This window comes from Emydura macquarii, unplaced genomic scaffold, assembly GCF_026122565.2.
Source record: "Emydura macquarii macquarii isolate MOO-44397 ecotype Brisbane River unplaced genomic scaffold, CSIRO-AGI_Emac_v2 contig_2422, whole genome shotgun sequence".
Lineage (NCBI taxonomy): Eukaryota > Metazoa > Chordata > Testudines > Chelidae > Emydura > Emydura macquarii.
In genome coordinates, this window is record NW_027132559.1 from 41,664,246 (window position 1) to 41,679,961 (window position 15,716).

A 15,716-nucleotide genomic window follows, 5' to 3' on the forward strand; every position below is an offset into this window, starting at 1 on the left:
TATTTCTAAAGTGTCTATTTACACAGCAATTTACTGTGTGGCAAACCAGGGTATGAATCTACAGCACACCAGCTTGCCCACATAGTAATGTCCCATGTGGACACTGCTACAGTGCACTAAGGATACATCTACACTGTGATAAAAGACACTTAGCACAGCCGACCCGAGTCAGCTGACCCAGGTTCTGAGACTCGGTGCTGCTCGTTTTTTATTGCAGTGCAGACATACCCTAAAAGTCGTGGAATGTGGCTTGGCTTACAACTACTTGCCACACAGAAACTTGCTGCGTAGACAAGCTCTCCAAGTGCTAGGCAGGGTTTCCCTGGGGGTGACAGGCCCAAATTCTTTCAAAACAGTTAGGTAAGGCAGCCCTTTTACTTCTTGCTGGGCTCTTACACTCCCTGTAAGATTATGTCCGATTTAGTTGAACTTGGTGAAGTAAAAGGAGAGCTCCTCATGTGTGGAGGGACTTGTTTCTGAGGTCTACTGAAAACACTGAAAGTCAGTTTATTCACTGTTTGCAATAGCTATTCTGAGCTTACCATATCAAATGCTATTGTGGTTTAGTAGGGGTTGAGGGTTTTTTTTGGCTTTCTTTATTGCTGTGGCATGGCACACATTTTAAGATGGACCTACTGCTATTATTGGTCTTGAACTGTGTGGGTTTTATGCCAGACAGTAGGTGCCCTAATCTTTTGCCTTTGTTCCTCATTTGATGTCATTTGTGTGTGAACCTTTGTTATCTGTGGAAGAAGCCAGTGTTAGGGGGCTAGCATGTTAATTTTTCAGTGTTTATAACCGTCCATGAAGTACAGCATTTTAAAAAATTATACCAAATGGAAATGTGCCACCCAATCAGATTGCTGTATTTAGGGCTGCCACATTTCAGCTGGTCAGCAACTGAGCTATGCTTACTTGCTAGTCCTACAAAACCTCACTTCCTGTGCCCCACCATGATCCTTCCATCAGAATAACATGACAAAGAATAGTGTGAGTCCATATTCCATTACAAAGGGGCAGTGAGTAGAAGAGAGGACTGAGTCAATTAGACATATTATCTAGAGCCATATAGATGGAAAGCAGAAAGTAACTAAGAGAGGAGAGTTAAACAAAATGGTATTAATTTAGATATCAGTGAAGTGTAGGGAAAGAAACCAGTGGAGGTAGAAAAAATCTAATAAGGCAAATAAATTACAGATACAGTGTGTATAGTGCATTTAATAGTATCAGATACTACAATTGAACTATATGCTCCATCTAGGATGTAAAATGAACTTACCTTTTTCTGTGGGTCAGGTACCCTCTTTTCCACTTTTGTTTCAATGTCTTTTTGTTCTTTGATCTGTTAAAATGAATGCCAAGAAAGCTGAGCAAAAGTACATGAACAAACATTTGTAAAATGTAATACAAATAGGATGATAGAAATATTATTAATTTAATATTACACTTCTTTGAACAATGACATTAATTAAAATTCTTACATTTCCAGAGATATTGCAAAAAGTGTACAAAAATATACATCTTCCATTAGTAATTACTAATTATTTAAAAAATGAAATGCAGCTTTATGCAGGTTCAAAGCAAAATGTACTGGTACTTTGATCTATTACACACTGAAATTTGTTTTCATAGTTTACTGCCTGTGAATAGGATTACATGATAGACTTAATTATAGCCCACAGTTTTTCTTGGAAAGCTCTGCTTGAAGTAAATTCTGACTAGTCAAAAGATTTCAAAACAGCATCAGCTATCTGACTTATTCTGAACAGTAGCTAAAGTCAATAGTTTCAGTATTGTTGCACAGCATTTCTTATAAATTTGCATTACTAAACTAAGAGGAAAATAAATGTATTTTTATAAACGATGGAACAAACTAGAATACTGGCATAATCGTCAAATTGGAGGAAAGTAAAGGATGTTTAAATTAGCAATTTCCACTTGATATTATTTTGAAAACTTTGCAATTGATTCAGTTTTGTATACCAGCTTCTTTTCAGTGTTAAATTTGTCAGTATTTACAACAGTAGGAAAAGTTAGTTTATACCATATTTCTCAACTTTTTGTTATAATAAAAAAGCCAAAAGATGTAAAATGTATAAATGACTATAGTTATTTATGTCATAATCTTTATGTAGTTGTTTTACAAAAATTTTAGTAGAGTTTACAGCAGAAATTTTTTGAAAGTATAAAAGCTTTAAAGAACTTACGTCCAGTCTTATGTCATTCATCTCTTCAGGACTGATCTTTGGTTACTAATGACATTTACATTCAATATTCAAAACTTCCCCTCTCCCAAAGGCACTATATACCTTGAGCATTTATCTATTCCTTGGTCTGCCTCTCCACCCCACTTTAATTTCTTCACTCTTAAGCACTCACATTGTTGACATTTTCCTTCTACCCAAAGAAGACTGGATCAACAGGACATATAACTTTTGGCTAATGGGAGGTTCTATCTCTGCCCTTTCCCTTCCCCTTCCCAAAAGATCAGCATCTGCTTTTCTAGGTGTTCCCACTCCAAGGAGAAAGAGTGGGAGAATGGTAATCAAACTTAACATTTCCTACTTGGCAGAGCTGAACACTAGTTTAGTCCAAAAGCCTACATCTTCATGCAACTACCTTTGTACAGGTGAGTGCTTCCCCCCAAAAAAATAAATAAAATTCCACTTTTGATGTTATGTCATGCTACTGAAATGCCCTATAATATTACTTAAGGGTTTCTGTAAAGGTGTGGGCCATCACTATGCACCCCCTTACAGCCCGGTTTGCAGATGTTGCAGATGCACCCCACCTTCAACTTCCCCCAGTTGAGGCAGTAATACATTTGCTTTAACAGCTGGGTCAAGGAGAAGCCAACACACGCTAACCAAACAACATGCCCCTTTTAATAAGGTTTAAAGACAGGAATAATTCAGGACCCTGGTTCAGAGCTCCCCAACTTAAAGTCCACAAAACCAACTCTCTGAGTCAAGTTAGACTAGACTCCGAGAGTCAGAGAGAAACCACTAGCCACTGCAGCTTGCATGGTTTCTACTCCCTTCTCTCCTGCTCAGCTTGAGCTTCCTGTTCCTTTCCTGTTTAAACAGCCCTACCCTAGGGTGGGGCAGAGCCTCTGGTTACACCTCAGTCTGTCCTGGCCTCAGCTGCAGCCTATCCCTTAAAGGGGTAGTGCACTCCTTCACAGTCTCCTTTATATTTAATGTTGGTTTGGTAATATACTATGAAAAAAATGGTTAAAAAGCTAAGTATGATAAATAATATTAGAGGGTTCCACAGGTGCTCAAGACTTGCCAGGATGCCTTTACCACATCTCAGAGGCAACCATATGTATTCTCTGTATCTTTACTTTGGACACTAATAGATCTCAGTTCAGAGCTGGGCACCTAGTCACAGAGAAATGCATTCCATGAGTTTGGTACCAGATGTTTTATAGCTCAATGGGGAGTGGAAGGAAAGTGAAGAAAGAGGCTGAGATTAACTAAAAAGCCTTTCCCCCAAGACCGGAGGCCTATATACTGATTTCTTTTGCACCCTATATACTAATACATCTGCAAAAAAGACAGGGTGATCCTTAGTTTCTGCAATTACTCCAAAAAGACACACAGAGAAGTTTCTGGGTGAGTGGAGGGGCTACCTTTGGGGTAGTACTAGTCTAAAACTACACTTAGTTAAGGACCAGCATTGATTGCTATTAAAAAGAGAATTTACTTTAAAACTTGTCTTCCTGACTATATATTCAAGATTTTCCTCTTGTGTACCATCTACATACAGTAAGGGCCAAATCTGGTCTCTGCATATGGGAATGGGAGGGAGGAGGCACAAGGAGCTTTTCGCCTCACCCCTTTTGCACTTCTGTGCAGGGGCCAGCTGTAACTGGAGTCTTTAAGCAGTCCTGAAGGATGGGGAGAGGGCGGAGAAGGGGTGGGGCCTTGCCTCTCCATCTCTGATATCAGGCAGCAGAGCTGGCCAGTTGGAGACAGGCACATGCTGCACCCTCCTACAGGAAGGCTCACAGCAGATGCAAGCTAGGGAGCTCTAGGAAGTATACTATCACCTTGCCTGGGGTGGGATAGTTCTACATTGCCCCTATGTCAGGGCTGTCCCATAAAGTCACAAGATGGTCCTAAATATGTATGTGCAAGTAGCTCCATTCAAGTCGCATGGTCTTCTAGGTTTTTTATGAATTCTAAGCCTGTAGCTTTTTATGTTGGAATTTACAATACATTTGAATTTTCACTTCCACTCTTGCTGTGCCTTGTCTTAAGTAACAATAAATTGAAGAAAGAGGCACAGCCTTTGAAACACACACCACTATAAAAGAATAGAGAGATCATGCAGACAATCCTTTTAGTGTGATTCTGCTCTGAGGAATGTCTCAGTAAAAGTGACATCGTATGGCTCCATGTTTATTGTCCCTCAATGATATCTGTATCTAATGAGCTCAGTTTAGAAGTAAAAATGTCTTTTCTAGCTGCCAGCGCAGCAATCTCAGCCTGGAATCTAAGTAATTCTGGGTTCTTTCCATCTCATACATCATGTTCAATGTAAAGGTTTCAATGGGGACAAATCAGACTTTAATAACACCTATTCAACTCAATACCTTCAAATTATGTCCCTGGTGAAAACTGTGCAAACACATTGGTTGAGATTTTCAAAACCAACTAGAAATCTGCACAGGCAGATGTTTATGATAACACAGATCCCTTTGAAAGGTCAAAGCCTATATATAGGATCTGAACTTTACGCAACCAAGTTTAAAAATGTTGACTGTGTGTGCTCAAAATCCCTGACTCCAAGAGAATCATATTTTTCAGGTTAAAAGAAAAAAATGTAAAATGTTTTCAAGACTAATGTGTTTGTTAAAATCAAGGTCTATAGATTAACTTATTCTTAGTTTTCAGCCTTTTCAAACTGGTTTCAAAGAAGGCCTCCTTTATAATCCTGAAATTCTGTTTTTCATCCATTTCTAAAGACCCAAACATGCAGTATTTAGTCAGGCAAAAGTCCCATTGAAGTCCAAGACTGAGTAAGGACTGCAGGATTTGGCCCTATGTCAAGACAGCCCAACACACACAGTGCTAAGATTAACAAAACAAAATAAGTAAAACAGCTATGACTTGGCACAAAGTTTGACAAGCTGCAAAAAAGCAAATGTTTAAGTAACTGAAGTGGTACTGATTTTCTATTCACAACCTTTTCTCTTTTAAACAGTATCATATTCTTTTCCTGCACATTTAGATGGCAAGTCAAGCTGTGTTTTATTTTTTATTATAATAAACTCAGTCAGCATACTGTAACAAAGACATACTAGTGGTAACCAGTGTGAAAACCAGTGCGAAACCAAGTCAGAAAAAAGGTCAAATGATAAAATAAACAATCAGCCATCTGGAAAGTTCTTGAAACATGTAAAAAGAAAATAAAAGGCAGTGTTCTTATGAGACTAATACAGAATACAAAAATATTTAAGATAGGGTTCTCTCTATCATTGTCTATGACATTTTGTAATCAGTAGTAGCAAATCTTTCCACATAATGTTAAATGTTTTCCAAATTCTTCTGTGCCAAATAATATTTAAGCTCTTTTTTAAAATGTTTATAAAAGCATTTTATATGTACTTTTCTTCCATTAGATACAGTAAACTTTAGGCTTTTGCTGAACTGATTCTCCAAAAACCTCTTTTAAAAAATCTTTTTCCATTTTCCTAAAAAATAATCAATCAATACATCTAAACTGTATATGAAACTTAGAACAAACTGAATACTTAAATAAAACAGAAAGTTTCTATATATATGAAAACAACCATTTTTATAAAGTTTGAAATAAATGGCAGTACATAAAAATAATTTAAGCACAAGAATCTTACCACACTTTTAGTTAATGACCTCTCCTTTTCAAGTTCCATTTTTATTTTTTCTTGAGCTTCAATTAACTAAACATAAAAGCAAATGAAGTAATGTTGCATTTTAGATTACAGGAAAGCAGAATTCTTCCAAAATCTTTTCTAAATATAGTTTTGTGAAGAAAATACAATATATATGTAACATAAAGGATTATAGACAGACATCTTGGCACACACTTTGATACCTAGAAACAAGCATGACTGTGCATTAGGAATGCTACATGCAAAATGTGCAATTCACACACCAAACATTCACATTTTAATTTTGTGTTGAACACACACTGAATGTGCACACAAAATACACAAGAGCAGCTCTCTAGAGAGTTGCACGTTAAAATGAAGGGCTCTCTGAAAAACAGCTTTCTGAGACAAATCCTGTGGCCCAAATAAGAACTACATAAAGTCCTGAACACAGAACTAATGATGCTCCATGGCTTTGGTGGACAGAGTCTGCCTAGGAAACTTGTGAAGCATAAAGAATGGGTATAGCGAGCTCCTAGCATGGAGGGAAGTAGTGGGAATGGGAACTACCTACACTGATCCAACAGTCAAGCCACATACCTATAATGGGGGTGTTTGGAGAGCATCCACAAGGGTTGATGCAATCAAGTTGCAGAGGCAGCTTTGTAGTAGTTTCACTGTTGTTTGGTGGCTTTCTGGGGAGGGCAGAGAAGATATTCTTTTTTTCTCTGACCCTTAAAGCCATCTTCAGTACACAACCTGTTTACTTTGGCTTTTTAATGGGGCATGTAAGACACCTATTGTCATTGAGGACTAAATCCATGCACATATGAATTTTAAAAAATCAACCCAATTTTAAAGTTATCCAAGTGCAAAAATTCTGGTATCAAGCCAAAAAACTTTTTTCAGTGGGGTACCCAGTGGAAAACTTTCCTGACAGTGAGATGCATTAGACCGTGGAACAGTCTCCAAAATTTCCAAAGAAGCGCCATGGATTAGGATTTTGCAAACTAAACTAGACAAACTGGGGCACAGGATTCTATAAATAATTTGTATGGAATCTAGCACATTGGGACCCCAAACCTGTTTGGGGCCTTTGGGAAGTACCACAATATAAATAATACACTAGAAAACGTACTACAGGGAACAATCCTTTTTTGGCAGGCTGATGTACTAATGGACCAATAGGAGTATTCCATATCTAATTTTAGGATACATCTGTAACTTCCATTTCTAATTTTAGGGGTTATCTATAGGATCTCAAAGAAACCTGAACAAATTTAGCCTTCCAACCAGCCTTAGGTTGGTATTATCTGCATTTTACAGAGGGGAAAGTGAGATGTGAGAAGTGACATCTTTAAGTTTACAAGGAAAGTCTATGGAGGAGATGGGAATAAAACTCAGACCTTCTGACTTTCATTCAAGTTTGCGGATGACACTAAGCTGGGGGAAGTGGTAGATACCCTGGAAGATAGGGATAAGATACAGAAGGACCTAAACAAACTGGAGGATTGGGCCAAAAGAAATGTAATGAGGTTCAACAAAGAAAAGTGCAGAGTCCTCCACTTAGGAAGGAAGAATCCCATGCACAGCTATAGACTGGGGACCGACGAGCTAGGCAGCAGTTCTGCAGAAAAGGACCTGGGGGTAACAGTGGATAAAAAGCTGGATATGAGTCAGCAGTGTGCCCTGGTCGTCAAGAAGGCTAATAGCATATTGGGCTGCATTAGGAGGAGCATTGGCAGCAGGACGCGGGAAGTGATTATTCCCCTCTATTCGGCATTGGTGAGGCCGCATTTAGAGTATTGTGTCCAGTTTTGGGCCCCCCACTACAAAAAGGATGTAGACAAGTTGGAGAGAGTACAGTGGAGGGCAACAAAAATGATTAGGGGGCTGGAGCACAAAACTTATGAGGAGAGGCTAAGGGAACTGGGCTTGTTTAGTCTGCAAAAGAGAAGAATGAGGGGGGATTTGATAGCAGTCTTTAACTACCTGAAAGGGGGTTCAAGGGTGGATGGGGCTAGGCTGTTCTCGGTGGTGGCAGATGACAGAACAAGGAGCAACAGTCTCAAGTTGCAGTTGGGGAGGTCTACGTTGGACATTAGGAAAAAGTTTTTCACTAGGAGGGTGGTGAAGCACTGGAATGGGTTACCTAGGGAGGTGGTGGAAACTCCATCTTTAGAGGTTTTTAAGCTGAGGCTTGACAAAGCCCTGGCTGGGATGATATAGCTGAGGTTAGTCCTGCTTTGAGCAGGGGGTTGGACTAGATGACCTCCTGAGGTCCCTTCCAACTCTAATATTCTATGATTCTATGATTCCTGTGCCTCAAGCACAAAAGAATTCTTCTCCCAAGGGGCAGTAAAAAAAACTTGTTAATATGAAGATTTTTATCTTCTAAAGGGTCATCACTTCCCAGAGACTTTACCACAAACATGAAATACCTTAATGAAAAAGGTAACACCTTGCTAAACTGAAGTTCTTCAAAAAGAAGTATACATCATATTGAGAAATGTTTCATGGATGGAGTCCACTTTCTACAGTGAGAAATTTTTTTATTTCTTTTTCATTTTTAGAAAGGGATTAATGGACTGTAAAAAAGAAAACCATCTGAGGTCCATCTAGGTGTAGCAAGCGGGTCAGCATGATATCTAGGTATGTTATAAATTTCTCCTCATCTCTCAATGAGGTGATTTTGTTTTTATTTTTTAAGAAGAACTTCCCTGTGCCAACATTCATTTATTTGCATTTACTATGTCTTGTTCAACTACTGCCTTGTATTGATAGCACATAAATAATATTGAAGACAAACTAATAACTTTATGCAGAAATGTAGAAGATACACAACAAACCAGAGGTTATCAAGATTAAGACTTTTCCTCCCCAAAACTATGGATACTTCCATATTTGATCCTTGTTACTCTTCCTTGAAAAATATACCTGTGCCCTTCATTTTAATGACAGTACTCCAACCAACTCCAATATAGTTTGCTGAGGTTCAGCAGTGAGAAAGTGTCTAACTTAACAGTGTTCAAATACAGCAAAAATGATGCTGACATGACAGCTGAAGACACTTTGAATCACCATCTTCTTCATAGGCAAGAATACCAGCTCATTATTACTCATCATTAAGTTACACAAACATAAAACAAAACCTGGAACAACTGAAATTATATAGACTATTTTTCAGCTTTCTAACATTATTTGGAATTCACTTTGCAAATAACCCAAGCCCGCTGCTTTTCTGCTTAGAGAGACATCCATCACTGTCAAAACAGTACAGTACCTTTTGAATAGTTTTTTCATCTTTTTCCATTTTAAATTTCATACCTCGAACTTCCTTATCTGGAAACAAATAGAGAGAAAGGCAGACCATGAAATTACATGCCTACATCAATGTATTTATATTGTGTGCTTCAGGTCAGTCTAAGCCTAGTGGAATGCAGAGTGGATGAAAGTCCTGGCAGAACTCTGACCTTCACAACCGCCCTTGACATTCACAGCCTTTTTCCTGCTGTTCAGCCGGCTGGTCAGATAGAGATTAAGAAGTAAGTTCAAGAGCCAAGTGTGGCTGAGTGCCCACAGCTTTTCATTAATACTAGTTCTGGACAACCTTGCTGTTAGTCACAGCCAATACAAAGTGCTTTAGCAGGTGGTTCTTTATTGCTCAAACAAAACTATGAAAAGATGAGAAGCACCATTAAATCAGATGATAAACAGCAATAAATAATATTATTTAGGTCAAATTCATCTTTCTACTATAAAAGGTACTACTGTGTCTAATCTATTCGAATGTACAAAAGTCAGAAGCCAGATTTTCCACACAAATTCTGTTCTAATGCCATAGATTTCTAGCTTTCATGAGAGCTTTCTAACACTGACAATATACCAGAGGTAACTTGAAAGTAAAGACTGAACTTATTAATTATTCTTTTTACCTGAATGATGTGTGTGTGTGTTTTTATATATATAATTTTACACACACTCTCAATTTCAGAATAAGACAAAATGAATTCCTTTTAAAAAAAGGTCAAGTAAATGTTCTGAAAACTGTTGGTAACTTGAAAAAGAAACTGATTCTTGAAGAAGACTTCTAAAGAAACATAAAATTCATATTTGTATGTTAATACATATGCATAAGCACAGAAACCTATTTTATATACAGTGTACATTTTACCTCCTCATATTAAGGCAACAAATTAAAACTAACAGCATATTTCATCATTTACAAATATAAATATTTACATAACACTTTTTTCAGATTTTAGTAATTTTGCAGACTACAAAATAACAGTGTTATATTTTATTAACTCCAGCAACACTGTTAACCAACATTTGAAGTCTCAACTTCCATATGAACAACAAATATTCCTTTATCATGAGTTAAAAAAATGTAAATATATGCCTTCAAATTGGAGTAAATATATAAAAATGTAGGATAATTAAAAAGTACAAAACAAGCAGATAGAAAATCCAAGAATAACTTACCACATTTTTGAACCATACTAGTATTTGCATTTTGATTTTAACATTTAATTTATATTGTATTTAAATTTCATCTTGACTTAACATCACATGAAAATGTTACCTAATTTATAATTTTCTTTTTCACTGCGTTTCAGGGACTCATCAAGATGTAAAATCTTATCAAGTAATCTAGAAACCTCTTCTCTGAATTCCTCAATTTCTTTTTCGAGCATTTTTTTTTCATTATCATCATCTTCGTCAAAGATAATCTGAAAGATTGAGAGCCCTTGTATTTCTAAGTAAAGAATCAAGGATTTAAATATGCTGCACAAATATAATAATTATACAACACAGCTATCATATAAGTTACTGAATTATATTATACTGTTATAATATGAATAGAAAAAAGTTAAGAGACTAAATAGGATCTTGCTGGAAGAAAGACTGCAGTACATTATATACAAAGACCATAACACATGGGGACATTTTATTGACAGGAATAATGCATATCATACTGTTTGTGTGCCCCCATCATTCAGGTCAATTTATTATGGAGGCTGTGTCCAGGAAGGCAGCTGGGGCCTATCCACCCACACTTCCCTCTGTGTTTATGAAGTGCCGTCTGTAACTAGGCAGGCAGGAGAGATTGTGGACAGGCAACACCAGGGGGTTGCAAAGTGCATGGCTAAGGAGGGGGGCTTGTTGCCTTTGTGCCATTTCTCAGTGACAGTGCTGCCAGTGTCATGAGGAGCACATCACATGTCAAAGTGGTGAAGTTTTCAGGCTGGAAGCCGCATGGAGTCCATCAGGCCTTCTGATACCAACACAGTTGGTTTTCTACTTGGTGTCGGAGCCACCCAGAGGCAATTCATATTCTGAACATTAACATGGCTTTGCATGCCTGTCACACATAGACCGTGCAGGGGTTTAATGCTATTGAAGACTATGGTTTAAATCTCTATGCAAACAGTGATTACCTTGTAAGAAGGTTCCAGGATAACATACAACAAAAGACTTTAAAGTTATAGTTTTAGTAAAGCAAACTCATTTACATTTTTATTATGCGTGTCCTTTGTTTAAATCTTGCCACATCCATTATGGAAAAGACTTCTTATGCAACTGAAGCTTATTGGGACAGCTACTCTTTTTTTCTTGTCTGTTTCAAAGCTATTGAAAACATTTGCATATATTGTCTTATGGCTGTCCAGATTTTACTGCCACATATTTCTTTTAAAATTACAGAAAAGCTTTCGGAAGCTGGAACAAAACTTTAGAGTAATATCAGGCTATGAAGTTGAATTCCAAAAGCCTTGAAATATTAAAAACAAAGCACAGGTTATTAATTACTTTGCTTATTAAAGGAAATTTAAGATATTTGTTTCACCTATTAAAAATAAGCATGTGAAAGTAGGGCCTCCTTTTCTAGGCTACCTAATGATAAAAATTTAGAATCTGGTATCTAGAATTTCAGAAGTAAAATTCTGAGTTTTTTAGAAAACATGTAAACCTGAACTCAAAACCAAAATATATTGATGGCTAACATTCATTCCTGCACAACTATTTCAAAGGTTTGACACAGAGTTCTGGCCACATGACTCCTAATGATTTCACTCCCAATGAATCATGAGGATAAAATTCCACAGAGTGCTTTAGAAATTCAACCCTATTATTAATTTGTAGCTCTCCTTTTTCACTAAGAAAGGGCAATTTCTCAAAAGGTCAAATGTTGTTTAATAAAATTATGTTAAGTAAGTAATACAGATTTTCATATTATATATTCTCAATAACATCTAACAAAAGAGATTTTTAGTTATTCTTATTAAATGCTAGACTAGGATTAATTTTTATAAGAACCCTTTCCAGAATCTTGGGAATCCTGTAGGAAGTTCTAACAAGCTGCTGTTAATAAAACAGCCATTAAAATATTTGAGTGATTATTTATCATTTTTCTCTGACACTGTCCAACTCTAAACCATTACAGAACAAATTTTCAATTTCAAAAGACTTTTAAATAACTGTTTAAGTACTTGATAGGCTTTAGCATTAGATGCTTTGCCCTAGCAGAATTTGAGCATCAACAGCTGATAGCATGAGGAGCAGCCATCATCATAAATTAAACTAGAACTGTTTTAATTAGTCACCTGAATCAAAGTGTAAAATTTTAAGTGGTGTTTTAAAATCTAAATGTAGTCCTTTGATCTCTTATTGTTTTAATGCAACAATTCAGAAAAACATAGCAGGCTTATTTTACTTATAGATCAATTTATGGTTTGTGCTTTGCATGGATAACCTTTAGCTCTAGCTCCACCATCTGTTAGAAACAAGAACTGCAAATAATTAACTATTCAGTCTCCTGCTGCAATGAGGACACTCATTAGCAAAACGAACAAAGGGACAGTTCTCTGTAGCTACAGTCATCTGTTAACTTTGAGTGGCAGGTTTTGTGGTAGTGTTTTCTCTACCATCTGCCCACAGCAGTAGTTTTGGCTTGCTTAAACCAAAGGGACTTTAAACTGAATCATGTAAGCAAAAAGAGGCTAGAAAGTGATTGGCACTCATAAGGTTTTAAAATTTCTGACTTTATATAATAATTGCTGATTTGTTACTTTCCGTCTACAATTTACCCAATAATAATTTTTAAAACTCAAAATTGTTTTTATTTAGTTTTAATTAATGCAAAAATATACAGTTACTAAAGATACACACTTTGATTAAATTTATAATAGAACAATAGGTAAATATGAATACATTACTTTGAAATATGACAAATTTAAGGCCAGATTCTACCACCCTTACTGCATGCTGAATAGTGCCTTAAACACTTAAACATAAGAACATAAGAATGGCCATACTAGGTCAGACTAATGGCCCATATAGCCCAGTACCCCCATCTTAAGGGACTTGAAAGAGAGGAAGGTGATCAGGAACAATCAACACGGATTCACCAAGGGAAAGTCATGCCTGACCAACCTGATTGCTTTCTATAAAGAGGTGACTGGCCCTGTGGATGTGGGGAAAGCGGTGGACGTGATATACCTTGACTTTAGCAAAGCTTTTGATATGGTCTCTCACAGTATTCTTATCAGCAAGTTAAAGAAGTATGGGTTGGATGAATGGACTATAAAATGGATAGAGAACTGGCTAGAGCGTAGGGCTCAACGAGTAGTGATCAATGGCTCCATGTCTAACTGGCAGCCGGTCACAAGCGGAGTGCCTCCAGGGGTCGGTCCTGGGGCCGGTTTTGTTCAACATCTTCATTAATGATATGGAGGATGGGATAGATTGCATCCTCAGCAAGTTTGCAGATGACACTAAGCTAGGGGGAGTGGTGGAAACCCTGGAAGGTAGGGATAGGATACAGAAGGACCTAAACAAACTGGAGGATTGGGCCAAAAGAAATCTGATGAGGTTCAACAAGGACAAGTGCAGAGTCCTGCACTTAGGATGGAAGAATCCCATGCACAGCTACAGACTGGGGACCGACGAGCTAGGCAGCAGTTCTGCAGAAAAGGACCTGGGGGTAACAGTGAATAAGAAGCTGGATATAAGTCAGCAGTGTGCCCTGATTGCCAAGAAGGCTAATAGCATATTGGGCTGAATTAGGAGAAGCATTGCTAGCAGATCGCAGGAAGTGATTATTCTCCTCTATTCGGCATTGGTGAGGCCGCATTTGGAGTATTGTGTCCAGTTTTGGGCCCCCCCACTACAAAAAGGATGTGGAGAACTTGGAGAGAGTCCAGCGGAGGGCAACAAAAATGATTAGGGGGCTGGAGCACAAGACTTATGAGGAGAGGCTAAGGGAACTGGGCTTGTTTAGTCTGCAGAAGAGAAGAATGAGGGGGATTTGATAGCAGTCTTTAACTACCTGAATGGGGGTTCCAGGGAAGATGGAGCTAGGCTGTTCTCAGTGGTGGCAGATGACAGAACAAGGAGCAATGGTCTCAAGTTGCAGTTGGGGAGGTCTAGGTTGGACAGTAGGAAAAAGCTTTTCACTAGGAGGGTGGTGAAGCACTGGAATGGGTTACCTAGGGAGGTAGAATCTCCATCTTTAAGAGGTTTTTAAGCTGCGGCTTGACAAAACCCTCGCTGGGATTATTTAGCTGAGGTTAGTCCTGCTTTGAGCAGGGGGTTGGACTAGATGACCTCCTGAGGTCCCTTCCAACTCTATGATTCTATGATCTTCTGACAGTGGCCAATACCAGAAGCTTCAGAGGGAATGAACAGAACAGAGCAATTAAATGTGATCCATCCCATTGTCCACACCGAGAGAGTTTGGTTGCCTCCCTGACCATCTTGGTTAATAGCCGTTGATGGACATATCCTCCATGAATTTATCTAATTCTTTCTTGAATCCAGTCATACTTTTGGCCTTCACAACATCCTCTGGCAATGAGTTTCACTGGTTGACTGTGCATTGTGTGAGATACTTCCTTTTGTTTGTTTAAAATCTGCTGCCTAATTTCATTGAGTGACCCTTGGTTCGTGTGTTATGTGAAGGGGTAAATAACACTTCCTTATTCACTTTCTCACACCATTCATGATTTTATAGACCTCTATCATATTCCCCGACCCCTTAGTCATCTCTTTTCCAAGGTGAAAAGTCTTTTTAATCTCCCCTCATGCAGAAGCTGTTCCATATCCTTAATCATTGTTGTTGCCATTCTCTGTACTTTTCCCATTTCTATTTTTTGAAATGGGGTGACCAGAATTACACACAGCATTCAAGGTGAGGGCATACATGGATTTATATAGTGGCATTATATTTTCTGTCTTATTATCTATTCCTTTCCTAATGGTTCCTAACTTTGTTAGCTTTTCTGACTGCTGCTGCACTTTGAGCGTATATTTTCAGAGAACTATCCACCATGCCTCTAAAACGTCTTTTTTGAGTTGTAGCAGCTAATTTAGACTCCATCATTTTGCATATATAGTTGGGATTATGTTTTCTAATATGCATTTATCAATATTGAATTTCATCTGGCATTTTGTTACTCAGTTTTGTGGGATCCCTTTGTAACTCTTCACAGTCTGCTTTAGACTTAACTATTTTGGATAATTTTTTATCATCTGCAAATTTTGCCATCTCTCTGTGTATCCCTACTTACCTCTCTCCATTCTGAAAACTGATCATTTATTCCTATCCTTTGTCTCCTGTCTTTTCAGTTACTGCTCCATGAGAGGATCTTCCCTCTTATCCCACGACTGCTTACTTTGCTTAAGAGCCTTTGGTGAGGGACCTTGTCAAAGGCTTTCTGAAAGTCCATGTACACTACAAGTCCACATTTGTTTACCCCCTCAATGAATTCTGCTTTATTGATGAGACATCATTTCCCTTTACAAAATCCTGACAATTACAGGCCAGTTAGCCTAACTTAAGTACCAGGAAAATTGG

At 37.8% G+C, this 15,716-nt stretch overlaps 1 protein-coding gene across 1 annotated transcript in view; it reads right to left on the reverse strand.

Annotated features, from left to right (window-relative positions):
- Nucleotides 1-15,716, reverse strand: part of CUNH10orf67 (chromosome unknown C10orf67 homolog) — a 103,735-nt gene that overhangs the window by 58,322 nt on the left and 29,697 nt on the right. The window contains 4 exon segments of the mRNA XM_067562365.1: nucleotides 1,280-1,342; nucleotides 5,864-5,929; nucleotides 9,144-9,202; nucleotides 10,446-10,593. Of these exon segments, the coding sequence (XP_067418466.1) occupies nucleotides 1,280-1,342; nucleotides 5,864-5,929; nucleotides 9,144-9,202; nucleotides 10,446-10,593 (336 nt within the window).